This window comes from Hemicordylus capensis, chromosome 2 (assembly GCF_027244095.1).
Source record: "Hemicordylus capensis ecotype Gifberg chromosome 2, rHemCap1.1.pri, whole genome shotgun sequence".
NCBI lineage: Eukaryota > Metazoa > Chordata > Lepidosauria > Squamata > Cordylidae > Hemicordylus > Hemicordylus capensis.
The window spans coordinates 64957020-64983860 of record NC_069658.1 but is presented as its reverse complement, the minus strand read 5'-3'; the positions used below and the strand labels follow the sequence as shown (position 1 = coordinate 64983860).

Genomic DNA, 26841 nt, shown 5'->3' with positions numbered 1-26841 from the left:
TGTACCCAAATCTGGGCAATTGAGTACAGGGGTGATTTGTTTTGTCTACAAATCACCCAAATCAGCCAGATTCAGGTACAAATAGTTTTGTAACCAAATCAATTCACACATCCCTAGTGGCTGGTCCAATTAATAGACCTGCAGACTATTTGAAATGTTGCTGAACTCTAGCTCTTAATGGGTAAGTCCACTACATATTGAGGAATAGTTCCATTATCTATTTAACTCTTATAATAGTAGTTTATTATTATTTTTTGAAAGAAGGAACACTAGATATTCATTTTTAACAAACTATTAAAGCCTTTCCGTGTTAGAAGAGCAAGTGTGTGTCTCTTTATGCAAGGATTTCTGTTTAATTATAAAGTAGGGGATATGAGTAACTTTAACACTATTGGGCTATTTTATTTAGAGAGATTAGAATTGCATTGCACTCTATATGAATGTTATGGAAAAGTCACTGAGGAAGATGATTGTTTGAAATGTGTCTGATGGACTGTACTAGAAACTGGAAGCGTTAAGGATATTAAGGACAGTCAAGACCTGTGTGAGGACTTTTCAATACTGAGGACAGTAACAAGAGTGCTTGTTGTTTACAAGTCTGTGAAAGCTTTTAGATAATCAAGAATAGAATATTTGTTGGCATTTTATGTACAAAAACTTTTATAGAATTTTTTTATGTGGATGAAAGTCTTGTGAACTATTTATTAGGATTTTTATATATGCATATTTTAATAACATGTTTATATATTAACACTGGATATTGGCTAATAGAAACACGGTGCATATAAAAACTTTAGATCTTTTAGAGTTCTCTGGTCCTTCTCCTGAACCAGTGTCTATCTGGCAACCATAACATGGTGGATGAAGATTACCAAAAAATACCTGGATCCAGACAAAATTAAAATGATAATTGATGTACATACCTGCTGCCCCACCATGCAGGCAGGATTTCCAGGTGCCAGTTGTGTGCGGTTAATGCATTTTGGCAATGTGAACTACACTATGGGATGATTGACACAATTGCCCCAGGTGGATGGGGAGGGCATGGGGAGAAGGCTGCTTTCACCTTACCTTTTCCTCCAGACAACCAAGCAGGTCTTCTTTGGTGCACCTCCCATGTGCCCACACGGGCAGCCCTGCTCCCTGTGGTGGGATCTGGGGCTGGAACTTCTTGTCCAAGCCTCTGGGCATCCCTCAATCAACACGCAGCATGCAGGCTGCATTGGGGATCCCCTCCTCAGATGGGAGCTCTATGCGCCCGTTCCAGTGACCATTCAGTGCATGCAGCCTGAGAAGTCACATGATACCTGGTGGCTGGGTTAAGGGTATGAGAGCACCCTTAAGCTTGGCTAAAAGCTGGGTTCGTTAGGGGGTTAGGCCAGAGGTGCTCTTACCCCTGGACTTCCAGGCAGAATTTCAGGGCCTCCACACCCTCACCACCCCCAATCTTCTTTAGATGGTGTGGTCAGCAGCAGAGCGTGACTGTGATCTGCACCGGGTGGCCGAGCATGACTTCTGCTTTAGAGACAGAGTGGGTAGTGGACAAAGAAATATTTGGGATGGGAATATGTTAAGTTGAAATATTTCTGTTAATGCATATTTGCATAAATATACATTTTATATTCTTACATTCTTCTGAGTTAAGTTGCTGGTTGTGTCAAGAACCCACATGTTAAAAATAGTGTTAGGCTATTCACACGACTGCAGAAAATCGGGCTAGCCTCCGCTAGCCCAATTTTCTGCAATTGTGTGGACCACCGGACTTGGCTGCAAGCCTGGTGGTTCTAGAGCAGGTAACCCGCTCAAGTACACCTCCCCTAAAACTGGGTTTGCGGAGCGAGTGCTCCACAAACCCGGTTTTCAAGATCACGAGTAGCTGGCGCATGGCTCCGCGCCATAGCTACTCACAAGGAGACACCCGGAGGGGAGGCGAAAAGCCACCTCCTGGCTCCAGGGGTCTCGCATGTACAGGTGAAACTCGGAAAATTAGAATATCGTGCAAAAGCCCATTAATTTCAGTAATGCAAATTAAAAGGTGAAACTGATATATGAGACAGACGCATTACATGCAAAGCGAGATAAGTCAAGCCTTAATTTGTCATAATTGTGATGATCATGGCGTACAGCTCATGAAAACCCCAAATCCACAATCTCAGAAAATTAGAATATTACATGGAACCAAGAAGACAAGGATTGAAGAATAGAACAATATCGGACCTCTGAAAAGTATACAGTGTACTGTGCTTGATTGGCCAGCAAACTCACCTGACCTGACCCCATAGAGAATCTATGGGGCATTGCCAAGAGAAGGATGAGAGACATGAGACCAAACAATGCAGAATTGCTGAAGGCCGCTAATGAAGCATCCTGGTCTTCCATAACACCTCATCAGTGCCACAGGCTGATAGCATCCATGCCACGCCACATTGAGGCAGTAATTGCTGCAAAAGGGGCCCAAACCAAGTACTGAATACATATGCATGCTTATACTTTTCAGAGGTCCGATATTGTTCTATTCTTCAATCCTTGTCTTCTTGGTTCCATGTAATATTCTAATTTTCTGAGATTGTGGATTTGGGGTTTTCATGAGCTGTACGCCATGATCATCACAATTATAACAAATTAAGGCTTGACTTATCTCGCTTTGCATGTAATGCGTCTGTCTCATATATCAGTTTCACCTTTTAATTTGCATTACTGAAATTAAAGGACTTTTGCACGATATTCTAATTTTCCGAGTTTCACCTGTATGCCCTGCATGCTTGTGCAGGGCATGCTGGAGCTTCCGGGGGCTGATTGGCCTCTGCTCCCCGCAAGTCCCTGGAGACCTCCTATAACCACCCCACCACCCCGGCACCCACACCAGTCGCCGTTGTAACCAGCCTAACCCTGCCAAGGCAGCCCAGGCTGGATTAGGCTAGTCATGAGAACAGCCTCTATATGTTATCTAGCCAGAGGGGAAAATGGCTTATACATACTTTTAACATTTCATCTTTGGGTCCATGGTTAAGGCAAGAACTGCCCGTCAACAAATGATGTCTCGTTCAATTTCTCTGAAGGTAATTGAATAAGTTGCATCAAGGTAATGCCATACTATATTTATTTTGACTATACAATAAAGTGTGATGCCTCTCCATTGTTGCATGAGTTTGAGGACTATCCCATAAGAGGCTGTTTCTTTGCTTCACATAATAGGAAGATATTCATGAAGTCAGTTTAAAAAGCTAATCACAGAGGACAGTCAGTGGGGAGTGCCTGAAAACTGTCAACATAGTGAAGAAATCTCAACAGACGCAGACATGTCACCACTCATAAATAGGATGTGTAAATCAATGACCAGATTTCTTTTTTTTAAACTATACTTAATTAAAATGCTGCAAAACCTACTATTGCTCATTAATGACTTTAGGGACCCACCTAGTGTCTGCATCTCATGATCACTTATTGTTGATTCAGACACTGGCTTTGAAAGAAGAAAAAACTGCAGTCTTTATCCAGAAAGTTATCCATGTTGTGTTTGATATGGCTTCCTCTATTTGCTGATATAATTAAAAAGTCAAAATAGCTTCTTGCCACCAAGGACCCAGTCCTACAGTGACTCTCCCAAGTGACACCCAATTTCCTGATAGGAACTTCTGGAAAGCTTTTACACCTTGTGGATAAGAGATTCATTCTTCTCCCTGTCTGTTTTCTATTTTGTATTTGGAACATAGGAACATACGAAGCTGCCATATACCAAGTTGGACCATAGGTCCATCTCGCTCAGTATTGTCTTCACAGACTGGCAGCGGCTTCTTCAAGGTTGCAGGCAGGAATCTCTCTCAGCCCTATCTTGGAGAAGCCGGGGAGGGAACTTGAAATCTTTTGCTCTTCCCAGAGTGGCTCCATCCTGAGGGAAATATCTTACAGTGCTCACACTTCTAGTCTTCCATTCATATGCAATCAGGGAAGACCCTGCTTAGCTAAAGGGGCAAGTCATGCTTGCCACCACAAGACCAGCTCTCCTCTCCTCTGCTTTGCTCTGTAGCAACTAGCTTACTTAGAGATACATTGACATGATTCACTTCTCTTTCCATCCCCTCATCTCTGCTGGCGATCTGGATTATGTGTTCATCTGCAGAGGGCAGATTAATATGTGAAATGCATTGTCTTGGGACAGGAGAGGAGACTGGATTTGATGACATTTTGGTCTCATCAAACCTTGTCAGTATGTACCACATAGGGTTCATATTTTGATCTAACACATATCACCATCACACATTAATTACTTTATCAGTTTGTTATGCGGCTGTCATTACCTTTTATTTAATGGGGACATAATTTTTAGTTGAAATTTGAGTCTTAGCTGTGAGGTATTTCCCACAAACTGACAGCAACTATTTTCTTTTGTATCTTCTTTATGCTGGTCATCAAATTCTGTTATAAATTTTTGAACCTGCTGGTGCTGCTGGACACCTTTATCTCATTGTTTATTGGAGGATGTTCATAAAGACTCTCAACCTCAGTTTTAATAGTACTATTAAGATATCCTCCTAAGCTTGCACAGAATACTGTATTCACAAGTGCTGAAATTTCAGCAGCCTTAGGATACTATCATATGATCACGTGTCTCTTGAACATAAAGAGCAGGATACAGAGTGGCTTCATAAATCTGTAGTATAATCCAAACTTTGCCCAGTGTGGTGTTTCTGGTTAATCCATTCCTTGATCCAGGCCAGCTTTTGAATGGGGCTTTAGTTACTTGTATTCCAGTCTTGGAGCAGAGGTGGGGCTAACAAACAGCCAGCAACAAGAGCACTGAATAGCAGTCTGCACTTGCATTTCTGTATATCTATATATTTCTCTTAAACGTACCCGTCACTAATCCTATTTGTGGCAGTTTTTGTGAGAGTTCATGAGCAGCTGCCGGATAGGATACTGACGGGGATGGGGAAGAAAATAGCGGTGCCAGCCAGCAGTCGGAGGTGACGGTAGCTGGCTTGGCCACCGGGAGGAGCAGGAGGCGACGGTGAGCCTGCCGCTGGGGGGAGGAGGCAGCAGTGGCGGTGGGCCGGCCCACTGTCGTCCCACTGCAAGGAAGAGGTGGTCGCTGCTGGGAGTTGGCGGGTGGGAGGAGGTGGTGGGACGGGCTTTCCAGCTGGCCGGGGGAGGGCGGAGAAGAAATCGGCCTACCCGCCCGCCAGCCAGAGAAGTGGGCAGGGGGCGAAGAAGTGCACCAGAAAGCACATGGGGAGAAGTGGGCCAGCTGGCCGGCCATTTTTGTTGGGGTTAAGGATCTCCTGTGCCTTACTTTGGAATAGCCAGCATTCATCCAGGGCAGGCCCCAGAAAATCATAGGAATGGAGGTGAAGCTTTGTACAGGGCTGGGCCAAGACAGACTGTTGGATACTATGACGTGATCTGAGAGGTGCTTAACTTCAAGTGAATAACCTGCTGAGTTGCAACGATGGTTGCAGAGATGAGCCCAATGCAGAGGCAGCATGGTAGAGGAGTGGAAACGTATCTCTCAGCAGGGTGCAGGATGGTAGCTATAGCTACAGTTAAGTTCATATGCATGTTTGAAGCAAAGAAAACAACCACAGTCACATTATGTGCTTTAGAACTATTCATCCTGGCCAGTCAAACCACCCAATTGGAATGAGAATGGTTGTAGTCTACAAACGCTACAGTGCAACTACCTGGTTTATAAAACAGGGCCAACATCCCTATGAAATGCTCTCTTCTTTTATCAAAGGAGAGTGGTCCTTCATTAAGTATTTTGGGTACTGCAGCAAGGTGGTCATTAGCATGCAACTAATTGCACTAAATTTCCATATGCCTTGTATAAGAGAATGAACATGACTGAGGACTGCATATCATTCTTTTGGACTGGCTTCAAAGGAAATGTGGAATTCAAAAGTAAAGCACGGTTTGTTTTATTATTAAAATGGATGCTACAGACTATTTTCAAAGAAAGCAGTTTGGATGCTTTGAAAATTAATTATGTTAAGGTTGTTATAAACTAAGTGTTGGTGTCCAAACACGTCCTTTCAATATATAGATTAATTAAATCCCAATGATTTGTAATCTTACATAACTACTCCAGTGATTAGGGAACTAACTTCAATTTTCTTTCTTTTAAAAATCACTCTCCACCCCAACCCCTGATTAAAATACTTAATGAAATTACAGCAGTTATGGTTTTAATCAAAAGTAGTTACAACCAATATTTTTCATATAAATATTACATGCTAGTTTTAAAATCAGAAAAAGTATAATAATTAAAATGAAATTCAAAGGAAACACTGGGTGGATAGCTATTTACATGTGAAAGTGCAGAATAAATGAGTCCCATGAATTATTCACAGATAACCAACAGAATTTAGGGGATCAAATCTTTTTTGAAATGCACAAGCTGCTGGCAGTGGGACTCCACTTTTCCCCTAGCAAGTTGACAGAAGCATCTCCTTCTAAAATTCTAATGAATTTCAGTTGTATAGCTGCTTATGAGCAAGGCCAAGATCACCTTAAAAAGGAATAGGCAACCAATCATGCTGTCATTTCTACTGCTGCTAGCCATCCTGCTGATCCGACTGTTACATCTGGTGCCTTCAGAGGCAAACATCACAAATGGATGAAGTGAAAGATCAAGCCTCTGAAAGAATAACCGGCAGTGGGGGTGGGCTCTTTTGTGTCTCACTTGCATTTTGCCTTTTATTTCTTGCAACAAGATTAATTTGATTAACTGCAAAAGCTACATTCCAGATCGGTTCTGATTTTCTTTATTTATAAATCAGTTGGGATGGGAGATTAACTATGAATTTTTCTTGAACTGTGACTTTCACCCATCTCTCTCCATCCATCTGCACTCATCCTCCCACCCCATCCCTCACTCAGTGCAGAGCAGTTCGAACAAGGATGCACTAATATAAGCAGAATTTGAAGTATGGTCTTGAGCCCAGCACATTACACTTTGAGCAGGGAGCAAAAGTGATCTGAAATTATTCAAATGGCAGCTCAGCAAGTCTACTGGCTCTCTGAGAGAGTGGAGCTGTTGCTCATCCTCATAAGGCTGTGGAGAATGTGGGTCACTCTATTTAAAAGAGATTATTTCTTATTGCCACATGGTTGGGCAAAATGATTGAGTGGGTGGTGGCCTCTCAGCTCCAGGCATTTTTAGATGACACAGATTACCTAGACCCATTTCAAACTGCCTTTCGAGTGGGCTATGGGGTTGAGACTGCCTTGGTCAGCCTGAAGGATGATCTCCAATTCGACAGAGGGATTGTGACTCTGCTGATCCTTTTGGATCTCTTGGCCACTTTTGATACCATCGCCTTGGGGTTTTCTTTTAACGAAAGGCGGTATATAAATGTAAAAATAAATAAATAAATAAAATCCTTCTGGGTCACTTGAGGGAGGTGGGATTGGGTGGCACTGTTTTATAGTGGTTCCGTTCCTACCTCTCTGGCAGATTCCAGAAGATGTCACTTGGAGACTGTTGTTCTGCAAAGTGAGAGCTAAAGTGTGGAGTTCTACAAGGTTCCATACTGTCTCCAATGCTTTTTAACTTCTACACAAAACTGCTGGGAGAGATCATCAGGAGGTTTGGTGCAAGGTGTTATCAATATGCTGAGGACACCCAAATCTATTTCTCCATATCAACTTCATCAGGAAATGGCACAACCAGTCATAATTCTAGATATTGTATGGGTTTTTGACTTTTTACATCCTAATGGCTTAGGATCAGGATACCTGAGGCATAGCTTTCTCCTATATGAACTTGCCTGAAATTTCAGATCCGCATCAGTCTCTAGGTGTCTACACCAGCAAGAGGAGGTAGGTGTCTAACTGGTAGAGGGCCTTTCCAATGAAGAAACATTATCATCATTATGAAAGTCTCCCCAGAGAGGTGAGGGAGGAACCAAAACTTATATTATTGCTGTTTTTATGGAAAAAAAACCCCTTTACATTCAAGTTTTTGTTCCTGCCTGTTTTCTGCAGCTTTACAGTAATTTTACAGTTTTAGAAAAGCAGCATAGAAATATTTAAAATAACTATTATAATAAATATAATTTAAAGACTAAAGGATTTTGGAATCATTATTAACTCCATACAACCAGTCATATGAGTTTCCGTTTACTTTCTTGAAAGTGGCTGCTGGAACAATCAGAGGCGCTTACTTTTGGTAGGACTATGGAAGTTCATATAAACAAGTTTCAGTCCTTGTACAGGCGAATCTCACCATTTGCAGATCCAACATCCATGGTTTTGCACATCCGTGGTCGGGTAATTGACAACCAGTCTTGGCATATGTGGAAAGACAGTTCACAAGGGGATAATTCCGTGTATCCATAGGTTCAGGGTGGCAAAAAATGACCTCCGAGGTCATATCTAGCCATCATTTTGAAAAGAGCCATTTTATGTTTGTTTTAAAAACAAACAACTCCTCCACACAATTTGGAACTTTGTGGGGGGGACTGCTGAACACTTGGAGACCCATGGAGTCTCCAATGGCACTCCCCACACCCACCCTCAGTTTTAGGGGCTTTTTTTGCAGCCTTCAGGAACCTATCCCTAAGTCTGATTGCCTTAATGACTCTGTATCCACGGGTCTGTTATCTATGGTTGTAGCAGAGAACAGAATCTCCACAGATATGTGGGTTCACCTGTATATTTGAAGACATCTGTAACAAAGAATCGTGGACAATAAGAAAATAGAAACATCCTTCCACTGAGGACCTGAGGAGGGAACATAATAATGAATATACAACATAAAGATCATATTCTGCTTCAATCAATTATTAACTAGAACACAGAAAAACCATTCATCTTTTAGACAGTTGGTTTTTATTCTCAAGAAAAAACAAGGGTTCTCCAAAAGCACTTACAACATTTTAAACTTTGCTCTTTGTCATTCTGAACAGTTCAGTGTTTTATTGGTCTTATGCGTAAGAGATGCCAAGTATGGCTTTTAGAAGGGATAGAAATAATTATGTATTTTTCAGATAGCTGAGCTCATTTAAGGAGAACCATTATTTGGGCAATGCTACAAATGCCAAACATACAGCATGAATTGGTTTCAAGCAAAAACATCCAGCTAGGAAAGGAGCACACATTTTGGAGGACAGTAATGGTACAGTGTTTGCGTAACTGCGGTATCTGTTTTTGGGGACATCCACATGAGTGACTCCTGTGCTCTCGATTCAGAATTAAATGACAAACATTTTAAAATATGGTAAGTACATGTTCTCCTCATGACACTCCTTTTGTTGATACCTGAAAGCCAAATGGCTGGATTATACAGCCTGTCTGGGTTCCAAAATGCCATCTTCCATTTGGTGTATGGGATGGAGAACCAGCACACACTGACATTTCTATGAATCTGGACTATAGAAAGGAAGGCGGGTATACCTTAAACTCCCTTCTAGACCACTATGTGGTCTGCACTCTCTTACAAAAAGGCCTGACCTAATTATCAGAGTACTTCATTGGTTGCTTCTTATGTCACTTTTAAAAGGCGCTGATGCAAATACCTGAAGATATGCAAAACTAATTTTGGGATTTATAATAAACATGGAGAGTAGCCTTACATAAGGCAAGACTTAAGAAGGGTCCGTGGTGTTTGTGCATATTCTGTTTGAGATTAATACAAATATGACAACTGTGACATTATGCTTCTCTCTTTCTTCAAAAAAGGGCACAATGCTTAAGCATTCTCCCATGTCTTTTCAAGGCAATGTGGGAGTTGGTTCAATATAACAAACGTTTTAGTTCCTAAACAGAAACCAGTTTATGAAATGAAATGTGACATATTTTGAAGTGGCTCTGAGAAGCCACTTCATGTGCAAAATAGATTCCCAAAAGGCCATACATTTATCTCTCACTGATGTGCCAGCTGCTCAAAGCTTCACTGGATTGCTCTGGTAAAGTACTGTAGTAAAAAGCTAACAAGGCTAAGGCTATCCTTACATAAAACATTAAAGCACTAAGCCTAATCTTGCCAAGGTGGCCTTTCAGTAGCCTTCATACTCTTACTCCTATGAAGGAATTTCCCCTTCCGCTGAACAGTTACACCATCATAACTTTCCAGTTTCTGCTTAGACGATGGATTGAGGGTTTCTTTATCTATAATGGAAGTAGGTTTTGACAAGAGTTTCTCTCTTTGCAGAGAAAATCTGGCTGCTGAATCAGGTTCAGATTTTTTGGGGGGAAGTATATCCAAGGCACTTGCTTCTGTTTTTTGTGTCCTACCCTCTTCATGCTTTGGAATATGCTGACTAGACCTCTTCACCTTTGGTTCCCTTAAATTCTGAAGGGTTTCTAAGGCCTGATCCACTTCGGTTTGTAAGAATTCTATTGCACTGGCAGCTTTATCCCGTTGTTCTCCACAGTCTTTGAGTGACCGTTCCAAAGACAGAAAGAATTCTCTTCCAAAGCTTGACAGGGCCTCATCACCTTAGAAGCAAATTAAAAAGAAAACAAGGCACTAAACTGCACATAAATTCCAAACAAACAACAAGGCATATATCAACAGTTGCTTTGCGGGTGTTTGAAACAGACTACTAGTTTTGAATGTTGTGTTTTAGTGATCATTTAGTTCCTCACAAGTGCTATTTATTGTTAAACTGGAAATGATATCACAGTGCTAGAGAACCTTTTCAGCTATTAGAAATTCAAGTCATGATAGTTGTCTTTCATGATCAAAATACAAGGCAGAGATGTACTCCACAACTGCCCAATTTTGATCTGCCACTAGCGGTGTTGGATATTCCCCACAATAACTAAACTGTGACCTGATCTTTCACTTTTGAGGATACTGGCTCACAGCAAATTTATTTTTACTTTTAAAATAATAAACTTATATATAGAAAAGCTGCAATGCAAACTGAAATATGTACATCTAAATGAAGAAACCAGTGGACTTTACTGTCTGAGAGAATCTATTATTTGAAAATATAATAAGTTTACCAAGCACAACTCAGTTTTTCATGCTGCATTTGATCATCTGTAAAACTACAGACTCTGATTCCAAGGACAGAGCACTCTACCTTATATTGCAAAATACTATCTGGGTGACTTGTTAACAAAATCATTTGCTCGCAAATAAACCAAGCAAAAGGATTAATGGCATGTGCATAATGATTGTAGGTACAAATACAATTTATAATTCTTCATTTGTTGAGGCATCCAGACACTTTCTAGAGACAGATCTGTTGCAGGAATATTACATTCACCAAGGACTCAAATAAAAAAAAATATTTTTTTTGCTGTTGAGAAAATGTTCTTCTATCAGGTACCTTTTGGAATGTTATGAGTGCCCCAGGCACCTATTGGATAGTACCTGTGATGTGACTGATAAGTAACTCAGTTTTCCTCTAGCTGCCCACAATTTTATGAACAAACTAAATGTGGAGGGCAAGCACTCCTGCTTTAAAGCTTCCATGCAGGAACAGTCATCTGAAGGATCTGAGATATCTTATGATCCTTCCATTCTGCCCTGCTTCTTAGCTTCAAGTTGTTCTATGTGTTGGCTCTTGATTCCCAAGTGTCCTGTTGCATTCTAGTGACAACATCCTTCTTTGGAACTGGCAAAATTGAGCCAAACAGGTGATACAATTGTGATGCACCTAGACGTCCTCTAGACCAGGGATTCTCAACGTTGGGTCCCCAGATGTTTTTGGACTTTAACTCCCATAATCCCCAGCCCCAGTGGCCTTTGGTTAGGGATTATGGGAGTTGAAGTCCAATAACATCTGGGGGCCCAACATTGAGAATCCCTGCTCTAGACAGCAGTTCTGTTGCAGGAATATTGCATTTACCCAAGACTCAAACCAAAATATGCTGTTGCTTGAAGAATGTGATAATGTCTCTAGGAACCTAAAACATCCACTATTAGATGTGCACTTCTCTTCTCTCACTGGAGCACTTAACTTGACTCCCCCCCCCCTCTATTTGCTCAGGCGTAAAAACCCATCTCTAATAAATTTAAAACTGAAAAGATAAGATGTCTCTCCAGAATAACATGTGATTACTTCAATTTAACTGATTTACACAGAAAACACTTATTGTAGTTTCTATCTTCCAATTGAACAATCTCAGACTCAACTGAAATTAATCAAAATTTAATGGGTGCGTACTCAACTTGGTCATAGGGGTATTGAAGGATTTAATAAGCCTGCACCTCTTCATGAGCATGTAGCAAATTATGACCCTGCAACTGAACAGGGGTATGGATTGAATTTTTATTTGCTTTTCTTCTATTTTATATTAGTACATTCAATTCTTGAGTGGGAGAATATGACATGTTCTAATCTGCAAAAATTAATACCCAATGGAAAGAACCAGCAAAGATTTGAAATGTACAGATATACATGGGCCAACATCTGGACTAAACCTGTGCCAGCGTGCCAGGCTTTTCTGTCACACGATGGGAGAAGAGGAAGACATGAGTTTTGGCAATTCTCCCTTCCCTCTACAACTTCCTGTGTCTCCTGAAAATATCTCCTGAGAGTTGGGGGATCCTCAGGATAGAGTTTCAGGAAAAAGAGGCAGCTACAGAGGGAACGTAGAATAACCAAAAATCACATCATCTCATGCAATGGTAACCCCTGGAATATTGGTACAGGGTTAGTCTGAATGTTAGTCATTGTACTTTTCAGCATGTCAAGAAGAAGATCAATATCCTAAAGTTATTCTGACTACTGAATACAGGTCAATCCTGTTTTCAATGTATTTTGTAAGGGTTGGGGGGGGAAGTACTAATGTAGGCATTGTTTAGCGATACAGTTTATTATATTTTCCCCAAACATATTAACTTTATACATGGTAGCACTGTTCTCTACACCAGGGTTTCGCAATGAGTGGGCCCCCAGATGTTATTGGACTTCAACTCCCATAATCCCTAGCCCCAGTGGCCTTTGGTTGGGAATTATGGGAGTTGTTGTTGTTGTTGTTGTTATTAATTCGATTTCTATACCGCCCTTCCAAAAATGGCTCAGGGCGGTTTACACAGAGAAATAACAAACAAATAAGATGGAACCCTGTCCCCAAAGGGCTCACAATCTAAAAAGAAACATAAGATAGACACCAGCAACAGTCACTGGAGGTACTGTGCTGTGGGTGGATAGGGCCAGTTACTCTCCCCCTGCTAAATAAAGAGAATCACCACATTAAAAGGTGCCTCTTTGCCAAGTTAGCAGGGGTCAAAGTTGAGTTGAAATCCAATTACATCTGGGGACCCACACGTTGAGAAACCCTGCTCTACACCACCAACTATACAAAGTTCAGTTTTATTCCTTGATGTAGAAACATACCAATAGCAGTATAGAGAACAGTAAATCAGACTAATAAGCCAATGTGGTATGAAGACTAACATACTGAACTTATGCCAGAGAGACTTGGGATCAAATCCTTTATCTGCCCTGAACAGTACTGGCTGACTCAGGTCAGTCACAGTTTCTCAGCTTAACCACTTCACAGGTTTGTTTGGGGATGAAAATAGGGAGGGAACCATGTATACCACTCATAGCCCCATAGGGGAACGGTCTTGTAATAAACAACAACAAAGCCCTTGTTCATATTTAAATAAAGAAAATATTCAGTTGGTCTGAAAACTAAAACAAGAATGCTGGTGATCTCATTCAATACATTAAAAGCAAAGAAGAGTGAAGAGCAACTGCCAAAGGTTAAAAGTAGCTACTCTGCAATTATCCAGGCATAAGAGCTTTCAAGGAAACAAAACTCGACTAAAATAATTATGTATGATTTCAAAACATGAACCTACCAGTATGATTTAGGAACCTTGTGGGAAATGCATGGTAAGTGTTGTCAGACTGCCTGACTTCTGGAGTAGCGAAGAAAGCAACCCTCAATGTGATAGTGCTAACTTTATGGGACCGCGGGATCACAGTCTCCATTTTAGATGCATGGGCTCATGCACTTTTCACTTGTCTGGGTTTAGCAGGGCCCACAGCTGGTCGCTCAGCATGAGCAAAGCATGGGGCAACATGCCCCAAGGTCAGAATAGCGATGACTGAATGGGACACCCCCACCCCTCTCTTTCAAGCCCCCTCACTCTTTCCAGCCTCCCCATTTTAAGCACTTTCCATGGCAAGCCTTAAGCCAGGCTCTGGTCAAGTACCTTAGCCAAGCCGATCGATCTCTAATTAGGACTTCAGCTAAATTATTGCCAGTTATATTCTTGCCTAGAATATCAATTAAGATGTATTGTCTTAACAGATTATCTTTCTCCACCACAAAAACTACCAAAGTATCAAAGACAATTCAATTGGGCATGAAGGATTTCTTAAAATAATTTTTTAAATGTTTAAGAGTTCTACAGTAGGCCACAGGTTTGATAAAAATGTATCACATAATGTTCATTTTATACACATGCTGTTATTTTTAAAAGGAAATAAAAACTAATAAGGTATTCTGCAGATAACTATTGACTCTATGTATTTTACAGCCTTGGGATCATAGTTCTCAACAACTTTCAGTTCAGAGACTAACTTAAATGCAATATGCCGTATAGTATGGTACTATTACTTTCTCAAGGTATATACCCAAATGCTGAGATTTTTAAAAAACATTTTATCTGAATAACTAATTTAATTCACTTTTTCCATGGGGAAAAAGGTGTCTGGGAAGATAATACGAAAATCCCTATCCCATTCAGTTACAGAATGGGACATAGCGAAAACAGTTTTGCACTACTATATATTGGACAATACTGCATTTCTTAAAATTCAGATCCTCAAAACCAGCACCAGATATTTGTAACAGACTAATGCTGCTATCCATTTTTTAATATTTCTAATTCAAGGAAGGTCAAGATATAGTGAAGGGTTGCTCGATCAAAATGACAAAAATTAAAATATTACTATGTTTTTGTCTCTGGGGCTTGTACAAATAAGTCAAAGTCCTATAAATGGCCCTGGGCTGATAGGTGTAAAACAGTATGTTATGCTCTCAGAAATATTATATAATAAAATTTTGCAATCCATTCTCACTTCTTGCTGCCAAAATGTTGACATTTCCATTTATCTGCTAGAAAAATAATATTTCCCCAGATCAACTGCTCTTTTAAGTATATAGTTTATCAGTGTTTCTGATAACCACAATCTCAGTCAACTGAGTGATGTCAGAAAGCAACTTATACTCCAGTTCTAAAGAGAGGCACTTTGCTGCTAAAATGCTCAAGTTTCCCCACAGTGAAACAATTGTACAACTTGTAGTATTGCACCTGGAATCAATCCATCTGGGTCTATCAAAGGTTTTTTGACATAATGACGTCATAATGTCAAATACATGTAACATTTTAATTACTACTAATATTAATCAGAAAAATCACATATTAACTTTAGAGAACTATTGGATCATTTATTGCTTCCTGCTCAGATTTTTAAAGAGAAAATCAAAATTGAAATGCAGTTCTTGGCTTGTAATATGTTGAATACAGCATAATTTATGTTACCCTATATTTGAAAAAGGCTAAAATGATTTTAAAAAACAGGTTGCTCACCTGTAACAGATTATCTGGAGGTGATCCATTGTATTCATAAAGAATGGGTTCTGCGCCTGCGCAGGGACCTCGTGGACCGATTGACTAGCTCCTCGTGCCACTCTCAACTGCCCTGCACGTGATCATGCTTCCGTTAAACAAGGCAGTTGGGGTGTTTTTCTCTTAGTTTCTGCAGGGCAGACTCCCAGTGTTAGCTTCCTTATTGACGATCTGTTCTGTATTCTTTCGTTGCATTTCCGGCCTTGATTTTGCGGGGAGGCTGGGCGGGTATTATGAATACAACGGATCAGCTCCAGATCATTTGTTACAGTTGAGCAACCTGTTTATCTGGATCGTGATCCGTTGCATTCATAAAGAATGGGTGACTAGCCAGCTATCCCCTTTGGCGGTGGGTCATCAAGGCAGGACTCTCTTAAGAACACTCCAGCCAAACTCTGCATCTTTCATTTGCCGAATGTCCAGTGCATAGTATTTCACAAATGGATGACATGTTGTCCAAGTAGCTGCCTTACAGATATCTGGCATTGGCACCCCAGCCAGATTCGCAGCCGAGGCCGCATATGCTCTCGTAGAATGGGCCTTGATGGAACTCGGGGGTTCAACCCCCTGAGAGTTATACGCCATCCTTATGGTTCATGTTATCCACTGGGAAAGACATTGCCGAGTAACCGAAGCGCCCCTAGTCTTCCCTCTATAAAGTACAAACAGCTTGTTCGTCTTCCCTATTGGCTTGGTAGCCTGTAGATAGTGCAGCAACGTTTGTCGCAAATCCAAGGAGTGCATGCACTTTTCTAATTGTGATTGTGGACTCTGGAAGAACGCAGGTAGCACAATATCCTCATTTATATGAAAGTCAGTCACTATCTTTGGTTTAAAAGCCGGGTATAGGCGCATTATGACTTTCTGTGGGTATATCTGGGTGTAAGGCCGATCAGCGCCCATTGCTGCCAATTCACTTACCCTTCGCGCCGACATAAGTGCAATCAATAATACTGTCTTTAATGTAGTTATCCTCAACGTGGCCTTAGCCAGAGGCTCAAACGGTTGGTCTGTCAGAGTATTTAAAACCAATGTCAGGTCCCACTGTTGCAAGGGTGGAAATAAGTTACGGCACGGTGGGAATAAGTTATTTAGCCCTTCCAGGAACTTTTTACACGTGGGATGCAAAAAAACTGTCATTCCATCCCGACCTCTATGATCTGATGAGATTGCTGCTAAATGCCCTCAGAGAGAGGCATTCGCAAGACCAGACATCTTTAGTGTGGTCATATAGAGTAGGACCTGTTTAATCAAAGGCCTTCTAGGGAAGAACCCCCGGAGTTTTGCAAAGATTTTGTACCTCTGCCACTTACTTGTATAATTTTGTCTGGTCGACAGTTTCCTGTTATTAAGTAATATTTTGTTCAGTAACCTATCCGTCATGCTGTCAACTTTAGCGTGTCTAGCTGCAGGTGCAGTATTATTCCTTGGGCTTGGCTCAACAAGTCCGGGTAACTTGGAAACTGGTGGTATTGCCCGTGGGATAGCTTTAGTAGGAGTGCAAAACATGGTTGCCTGGGCCACCATGGTGTCAGCAGGAGCCCTCTCGTTCCATCCCTGAGTACTTGAGACAGCACTTGGCTATCAGCAGTTGCAGAGGAAACATATAGAAGTGGCCTGTGGGCCAAAGATGCTGGAATGCATCACCTAGAGAGCCCTTGCCATGTCCTGCATGCGAACAAAACCTCCAACATTTTTTGTTTGCAGCAGTCGCAAACAAGTCCATCTCTGGCCAGCCCCATTTTTGAAAAACTGGCTGTAGGTAAATCTTGTTTATCTCCCACTTGTGATGTTGGTTTTGATGCAACCTCCGCCTTAGGTCGTCTGCCTGAATATTGTCCTCCCCCTTGATATATAGTGCTGTGGGTGTTACCCCTTGAGCAACACACCAGTTCCATATCCATTGGCTCAGTTATATCTGGGTATATCTGTCCCTCCCTGCTTGTTTAAATAAGCAATGGCGGTTGTATTGTCCAGATTTATTTGCACCATCTCCCCTTTTAGTTGGGGTCTGAAGGCTTTCAATGCCAAAAACACTGCGAGCAGCTCCAGGTAATTTATATGCTTGCATTTCTGCTCCTGGGTCCACTGACCCTGTACTTGATGACGGGGACAATGTGCCCCCCAACCCCAAAGGGAGGCATCCGTCGTAATCCATCGTGTTGGTGCCCTGGGTTGGAACGCTATCCCCGCACGTAGATTGTTGTGTTGGGTCCACCACTGGAGTGATTCTAACACCCGATCTGGAATGAGCAACAACTTCCTTTGGTTGTCTAGGTTCGGGCGAAAATTCCGTAGGTACCACAACTGGAGGTCGCGCATATGGAGATGGGTATAGGCCACAGTAGTGCTGCAGGATGCCATTAACCCTAGCATCCTCTGAATGAACTCCGCTGATTGTTGTGGGACTCTTTTGAACAAGAGTACCAGGTCTCTGACCTGTTGGTATCTGGACTCTGACAAATAAGTTTTCTTTTCTTCCATATCCAGTACTGCCCCTATGTAATCCACCCTTCTTTGAGGGACCAAGTTTGATTTCTTCCAATTTACATTGATTCCTAAGGTGGTCAGGAGCTGTAGGACAAGGTGTATCTGCGATAGTAACTTTTCTCTGTCGTTGTTCACAATGAGCCAGTCGTCCAAATACGGATATATCACAACGCTCTTTGTTCTTAAGAATGCCACAAAAACTGCCATCACCTTTGTAAATACACGCGGGGCCATAGAGAGGCCGAATGGCAAACCCACATATTGGTACGCTGTATCACCCACCGTAAACCAAAGGTACTTTCAATGCTTCTCGCGAATCCCCATGTGGAAATAAGCATCCTTCAGATCTAGAGTGACAGCCCACTCTTCTTTCATCAGGAATTGTAATAGTCCTTGCAGAGTAATCATCCTGAACTTCCTTGTGTCTATATAACCATTTAGATCTCTCAAGTCCATTATCGCCCAAATCCCCCCATCCTTCTTGGGGATTTGGAAATATCTGGAGTAAAACCCCTTCATTCTGTCCATCCACTGAACCTGCACAATTGCACGCTTTTTGAGTAGCACTTCCACTTCCTCCAGTAACACCTGAGTTGATTTGGTGTATTTCACACCCTGAGAAGGTGGCAAAGCTTTGAACTCTATTGCTTATCCAGAGTTTATAATTTTCAGTACCCATTTGTCTGATGTTATGTGGTGCCATGCTTGGGCATGGCTTGCCAATTTGATGGACACATTGGCCATCACGAGGCTGGTGTTGGGAGCCTCAGGTACTGAACTTGGTGTTACTATGTGCTCGTGCTGTGGATGGACTTGAACTTCAAAGAGACTGCTTTGTCTGCTCTCTGGATGGTTTCTGGCCCTTTGATTTCTGGTAATAGGGCTTATTTTTTTGGTAAGGTCTGTTCTGCTTTCCAGACTCCCTTCTATCCTGTCGATAAGAATAATGGTTCTGCTGTCTTCCATAGTTGCGACTATGGGATTGCTGTCCTGTCGAAGTTGTAGCCGCCATGAAGGACTTGGCCGTGAACTTCATCTTTTTCCACAATTCCACCGTGTCATCCGTAGATTCCGCAAACAATCCTTTCCCATCAAAAGGTAGGTGTTCTATTTTATCGTTCATTTCAGGTTGTAGGTTTGTTGATCTGAGCTATGCGTGGCGACGTAAAGATACAGCTGTGGCCATGGCCCACGATTCAGTTTCTGCCAGGTGTTTAAAAGTACTAAGCAAGTGCCTAGTGACAACCGTTGCTTTCTCATAGGTTTGCGCCAGTGCCTTCTGGAAATCATCAGAGGACATTGACGGTGAGTCCTGGAAGAATACATCCCAGAGGTGGTGCGCATAACGTGTCATACAGGCAGAGTAATTTGCTATCTTGACAGCGAGACTAGAAGTGGCATACACTCTTCGCCCCAGAATATCAAGCTTTCTACCCTCCTTGTCAACGGGGGTTGTGTGTCGCTGGCCACCTTTCGAAGATGCGCACTCCACCACTATCGGGTTTGGGACTGGGTGCCTCGTGAGATAGGTGCTCTCCTCCTCCTGTATCCGATATAAACCTTCCAATTTTCTCGAGGTAGTCGTTGACGTCTGTAGCACCTCCCATGCAGATTGTGCTGCCTTTGAAACTGCCGGTAACATTGGGAGAGATACAGGGTGGGTAAGCTTTGCTTTCACCATCATATTATAAAATGGATCCTTAAGATCCAATTCAGGCAGCTTGATTTCAAGGCCCAAAGCCTCCGCCATTTCACATATCTGAGCATGATACGCTTTCAACTCCTCTGTGGGAGAAATGGAGGTCTTATGTGCCACTTCTGCAGGGGGGTCAGGCTCCCTAGGTTCAGGTACGCTGTCCCCCTCAGTGTCAGATCGATAAGAAGTGTCCATGTCACTACCCTCTGGCAAGGTTTTCCGAGTGGAAACAGTGCTCCCAGGGGCAATAGTATCTCTAGGGGCCAGATCGCTTGGAACTGCGGACAAGGCCCTTGCCTTTTCTTGTAAAACAGCCCTTGGTGCCGGGACAGTGGTCAGCAAAGGTTCTGATGGTAGCTGCTTGTCTCTTGGCTCCTGCAGCGGCTGAACTGGTTGGTGACGCCGTAGTTCTTGCTGCGCTTTCCAAACTTTATATTCTGCATAATCCGGTGGGTAAACCACTTCAGGACTATGTTGGAACCCACAAGTGTGTGTGATGTGACCACTGCCCATCGCCACAGCTTTGGCTGAATAAGTTGGGTAGCCCACATTAGGGCGTGTAAAAATAGGCAGTGGCCTTGTAAGACCATGTTGTTCTGCTGTCAGGGCCATCAAAAGTCTAATTGGGCTCGTCGAAGCGGACACTAAGCTGCTCGATTCCTGCTCCCGCGTCTCTGCCTTCACAGGCGACAGAGAAGGAGTCTTTGGTACCTCAATAGTGGCCAACTGCTCCACCGCCTCTGGACCTGTGAAGCCTTGAACCTGATGGTGTGCCTTCACTAGATTCTAGTAGTGCCATCAGTGAAGTTCTGGCCTTAGGTAATGCTACCTCCTCATCCAATGTCCCCTCTCCAAAGTCCATAAACTCTTCTGGCTGATAAGTACTCAGAGGCGTTGCTGCTGGAGATTGAATGGGGATCCGTGCAGGAGTCAAGTTCATCACTGTATGATGTTGCATCGAAGGTTGCACCCCTTTTGATGTGGTAGCTGTCGATACTGATGCATATGGTGCCTTTAAAGTCGAACACGATATCGTAGCCGTACTCAGCTCCAGCGGCAAAATCGGTACCGAAGCCCCTGCCGATGCCGATCCTGGTGCCGATGTCAATACCGGTGTCTCTGTTGATGTCGGTCTTGGTACCGCCATCAATGCCGATACCGACCTCAATGCCGACCTCAACGCCGAGGGCGAACCCTCGGACGGGGAGCTCTGCGGCACCTAGGGTGCACCCACCTTCAAGGTGGTATCCCAATCTTCAGCCTCTTTTTGCAAATTAGTAGGCGAAGGAGTTCTACTATATATTCGAGTCTTTTTTATCTTCTTTCTTGGTGGTGACGAACCGCTCTCCTCATCTGTGGAGGAGTAACGAGCCTTCTTGTACTTGCGCCATTTCTTCCTGACAGCTTCCGGCTGCTTGAACTCTTGCTCCATAGTGGCTTTCGACTGCGTACTTGCAGAGTCCACTAACAAAGGTACTGCTTCACAAGAAATTGTCTCACTCGACACCAACCTCAATGTTGAAGGTCTCGGTGTCGGGGGTCTGAGTGCGTCTTCATAAAGCGCCACCCGCAATCTCAGTGCCTGATTCTTTAGAGTCTGCTTAGAGAAAGAGCAGCAGATCCTGCAATTAGCTGGGTTGTGTTGTTTTACCAGGCAAAGCAAACAGGCGTCCTGTGTAGCAATAGCAATAGCAATAGAAATAGCACTTACATTTATATACCGCTCTATAGCCGAAGCTCTCTAAGCGGTTTACAATGATTTAGCATATTGCCCCCAACATTCTGGGTACTCATTTTACCGACCTCGGAAGGATGGAAGGCTGAGTCAACCTTGAGCCCCTGGTCAGGATCGAACTTGTAACCTTCTGGTTACAGGGCGGCAGTTTTACCACTGCGCCACCAGGGGCTCAGTGTATCGGTAGATGGTAATTTAGCACGGCAGTTTGTACACCTTTTAAATGTTGTCTTCGTTGCCGGCTTTGACTCCATAGTCCCCGATCAGCCCAAAGGCTAACAGCAAGGTAGCAACTCCTGCACTTCAGGAGGACTCACTGATCTCCGCGTTTATTAGGGAATATCCAAATCCGTGTCCTTAAATACAGTCCGAAGTCTATTACCAGTACGTTTTCCTAATCCGTTCCAAGTCTTTACCGAAGAGATTAATTTTAAGTATATATTTCAAGGAGCAAACTGATCCGACGTTTAGACGCAATGGCGGTCTAAAAGAAACTGAGAGAAAAACACCCCAACTGCCTTGTTTAACAGAAGCACGATCACGTGCAGGGCAGTTGAGGGCAGCACAAGGAGCTAGTCAATTGGTCCGCAAGTTCCCTGCGCAGGCACAGAACCCATTCTTTATTAATGCAACGGATCATGATCCAGATCAACCCAACGATATAATCTTAGTGTGCTAGCAGAAGGACAAAGAGCAAGATGCTACGCAAAGAAAGGAACACCTGTTCTAGACTAGTTCTTGCACTAGCAGAAGATGTTGACAAGATGCACAGTGCATTGCACAACACATTGCCAACAGTGGCATGCAGTTTTGCTAACTCCTTAAGTGCATGCAACTTCTCTTGTTGCACAACTGGACGCCAGTTAGTATGCCTAAAAACTGCATTCTTTTCATATTTTTTTAAAAGATACAAGACACTAAGACAAAACTATTATTATTTGTATTATTCTTCATCCCAAATAGCACTCTTACCTTCTTGCTGCTGATTCATTGGTGGACTCAAAGTTTCAACTGCATATTGGATCTGTTCAGCATTGTTTCTAAATGCCGAGAGAAAATCTCTCAAAGCAGCCTCTGAAGCTTCTGTTTTTAGTTTTATGTAAGAAGAAAAAACATCTGCAAGAAAAAGTGGGAAATGATCAACTATCCCTGGAGATCTGTAGCTAATATGCAAAAATATAAAGCAGCAAGGTATGAGGCATTGTTGCACTTGAATTCCTTGGTGTTTTAAACATTTGTATTTAGTACCTATTCATACTTAGAAACTGGATTTTGTTTATGCTGCTATCTCCAAATATATACTTACCCTGTAGTGGAGAACACAAAACCATCACGACATTGTCTTGAAACTTGTGGTATGCTTGCTTTATCCCATCAAAGACAGCTTCTGTGTACTTAACTTGAAGGTTATATACATTTCTATGGAAATTAAGTTCAGCTTGCAAAGCAAGTATCTGGGAAAGAAAAGTGACTGTATGTCATAATGATTCGCATCAGTAGTGGCTCTTCCATTTGGAAGTGTAAGGACAGTGGTAAAAATAGAATTTTGGCTGTTCTAAGTTCAGTTTCGACCAATTAGGAGGAACTGAGGGAGAGGCCAAAAGCTGTGGTTCCTACTAGGGATGTGCATGGAACTGAGGCGGGGAGGCTCGAAGGCAGTGGGCGTCTATCTTTAAAAGTGGGGGAGGGTACACTTACCCCTCCCACCACTTTCCCCCCACTGGCATCCATGTGTTTCAAAGCCCATCGGGGTGGCAGCGTACCTCCCTGCCGCTCCATTGCCCTCATCTTCCGGATATGGCCGGAAGTCGCCAACGCGCCTGCACATGCCGGCACGGGCGCGTGCACCCTAGTTCTATGCACATCCCTAGTTCCTACTTGTAAACATACACAGTGATGTAACATTTTCTATTGCATGAAGTTTCCACATATGAAAAAGAATACACTATGAATGATGCTGATGGGAATTATTCTCCCAGCAAAAGGAAAGAGCAAACACTCACGGATATTGTGAAAGTGACAAGAAAAAATGTCATATCAGCTCCTATATCCTTTAGAATTCCCTAAAGAGAGAGAGTCAGATCACTGAGTAAGAGAACAACTCAGTATCAACTGCCTCTGCTTCCAGCCCCTTCTTATCAACAGATAACCCCTCTTAAAACTGAGGAGAATGCCTCTCTGAATTTCCAGATATGTTTTGGAGACACCAATGGTCCACCTTCTCTCGTTCCCTGCAACCACTTCCCAGAAATATCCGTCTGGGGTGAATACCTCATGAACCAGTAAACACTGCCAGCAATCAAATGCCAAAAGGGTTAGCAAGCAAATCTTGTCTTTATCTGCCAAATATTCTGATCCTCAGGCATGATAATATTGCCAAGAAAATCTATGAACACAGTTAAATCTAGAAGCAGATCTGGATATTTGATGCTTTTTCCAGTGACCAGACAAACACAATGTTTATAGGAAGAACTTAAATGGTGTCCTTTATAGATTGCTTCACAGGTTTGCAAAACAGACTTATGTGGCAAGGATCTGTTCCTATTCTAAGAAAGAATCTTTGCAGCTGCTCACTCTCCTGTTCCTTCTTGCAGTTTGTACAGCTGAAAGGAAAGACAGCCAAGAGCTACAATAAAAAATACAGTTATACTTTCTGAAGTACAGGTTACTGTATGGCATTTCTCATAATTCATCTTTAGCCATATTCGTTCCGATTTGTTCTTGGTGCTGCATACAACACAAGATTAACAAAGTTCTTGGTCCTATATAAGGAGCGAGCACTAAAAGATTATTAATGCACTTAGAGATATACAAGTGGAAAAATTAAAGCAATGTGGTAACTTTACACTATTACTGTGATTTCTAGCAGCAGCAGATATACAAAGAAAAATTCAGGCATGTTCACTACAGAAAAAAATCATTAAATGCTCACTTCCTTGTCTCCTGAGGGAATTCAACAGCCCACAGAAAAATAAATATTATGAAATGGGCCCTAGAAAATGTTGACTTCAAGATTTTTGGCCATCTGTAGCAAGCAGAATTGAGCCAGCTGCCAGATAATTTTAGTGACCTAATGTACTTTCCCAGACATAAGATCAAATCATTCGAAGATGAGCCAATTGTAAACAAAAAGGAACAAAGTGGTGGTTCTAATATAAAACCTAAGAGTCCTTCCAGTGACATAAAGTGTCTTCTGCTCATGTAAGGACTCTTCTACACTTCACACTAGAGCATCATGCTCACTCTAAAGCAGGCCTGCTCAACTTCGGCCCTCCTGCAGATGTTGGCCTACAACTCCCATAATCCCTGGCTATTGGCCCCTGTGGCTGGGGCTTATGGGAGTTGTAGTCCAAAAAGAGCTGGGAGGCCTAAGTTGAGCAGGCCTGCTCTGGAGCATCATCCAAAGCTGCTGCTGTTCTGCTTGTGCAACCTTTTGTGCAACTAGGAATATTAGAACTGCTGCCCAAATTACCTTCTACAGTATAAGCGAGCATGGACATGTACACAAGAGTTTGTGAAAGACCATTAGTGGCTGTTTGCTTGCTACTCATGTTCTTTAGGTCCAAACCACCTGCATTAATTTTTTCCCCAGTTCTCAGACAATGCAATAAATTACAGTAATTATAAATCTAAGGTATTCCACTGGCTAGAGAGCTGGATATTAATATGTGGCTCCTCTATTCAAAAGCCTGCCTCTGCTACAGACTCTGGGTGTGCGTTTGTTTTGCAACAAATCATAAGTGGGTCTGGATTGGCTTATTTGCTTTATTCATTTCTAGTACGTAAACAAATTCCATTAGCCACAATTGAGTCCAAATGACGTGGAGTGCTTCATTGCCTTCATTTGTTTCTTTGCTCTTTTGGTTTCTATTTCTCCAACAGGTAAAAAAAAGAAGGCAAAGTGGGGCAGGGGAGAGGATTAAATGGAAACTGTACAATCTTCAACACAGTTTCACTTAAGAATTGAGCATTCTGATAGCTCTCACTACAGCAGAGAAACCCCAATCACAGTGGCAAGGGCCGGGGTGGGGGTGGGGGCTTGGAGGTCCATAAAAGAGATGGCGCATGGCTTGCATTTTATCTTGTGCTTAACTGTGCAGTCCTATCACCTTGCAGGTCCTCTATTTGCAAAAACAGTCCCCAGTCACCTATTCTAGTTCCTTGAATAATTTCACAATCCACATTTCCTTTCCCATTCCTTTGTGGTTTAGAGAGATGATATATTAGCTCTATGCTGATGTTTGCCATCCATGAACAGTAAATGTCTACAGCCCTGCTGGATCAGGCCCAAGACCTATCTAGTCCAGCATCCTGTTTCACATAGTGGCCCACCAGATGCCTCTGAGAAGCCCACAGGCAAGAGGTGAGGGCATGCCCTCTCTCCTGCTGTTGCTCTCCTGCAACTGGTATTTAGAGGCATCTAGCCTATGAGGCTGACCTATAGCCAGCCAGATTAGACCTGTCCTCCATGAATTTGTCTAAGCCCCTTTTAAAACCATCCAAGCCAGTGACCATCACCACATTCCGTGGCAGAGAATTCCACAGATTTATTTTTACACGCTGTGTGAAAAAGTCCTTCCTTTTGTTGGTCCCAGATTTCCCGGCCATCAGTTTCAAAGGATGACCAGTGGTTCTAATGTTGTGAGAGAGGAAGAAAAATTTCTGTCCACCATCTGTATTCAATGCGTAATTTTATATACCTCAATCATGTCTCCCTGTAGTCGCCTCTTTTCCAAAACTAAAAAGCTCCAGATGCTGCAGACCTGCCTCATAAGGAAGGTGCTCCAGGCCCCTGATCATCTCGGTTGCTCTCTTCTGTACTTTTTCCAGTTCTACAATGTCCTTCTTAAGATACTGGAACTAGAACTGTACACAGTACTCCAAATGTGGTCACACCATAGATTTGTATAAGGGCATTATAATACTAGCATTTTGATTTTCAATTCCCTTCCAAATGATGCCCAGCATGGAATTGCTTTTTTCACAGCTGCCACACACTGAGTCAATACTTTCAATGAGCTGTCAACCATGACCCCAAGATCACTCCGTCAGTCACTGACAGCTCAGACCCCATCAATGTATATGTGAAGTTGGGGTTTTTTGCTCCAATATGTATCATTTCCCCCTTCTTTACATTAAACCACATTTGTCTTTTTGTCTCCCACTCACTGAGTTTGGAAAGATACTTTTGGAGCTCCTCACAATCTCTTTTGGATTTCACTACATAGTTTAGTGTCATCTGCAAATCTGGCCACTTTACTGCTTACACCAACTTCTAGATCATTTATGAACAAGCTAAAGAGCACTGGTCCCAGTACAGATCCCTGGGGACCCCACTTCTTACTTACTTCCATTGCGAAAACTGTCAGTTTATTC

General features: G+C 42.5%; 1 protein-coding gene across 9 annotated transcripts in view; it reads right to left on the bottom strand.

Moving 5' to 3' along the window:
- Positions 1-8806: 8806 nt before the first annotated feature.
- LOC128344194 (uncharacterized) overlaps positions 8807-26841 on the bottom strand; it is a 111769-nt gene continuing 93734 nt past the window's right edge. For all 9 annotated transcript variants that reach the window (XM_053293841.1, XM_053293846.1, XM_053293845.1 and 6 more), the window contains 3 exons: positions 22772-22919; positions 22438-22581; positions 8807-10437 (listed from right to left, as the gene is read on the bottom strand). In XM_053293841.1, coding sequence (XP_053149816.1) covers positions 9974-10437; positions 22438-22581; positions 22772-22919 — 756 coding nt within the window. In that variant the 3' untranslated portion in view covers positions 8807-9973. The remainder of the gene's footprint in view (positions 10438-22437; positions 22582-22771; positions 22920-26841) is intronic.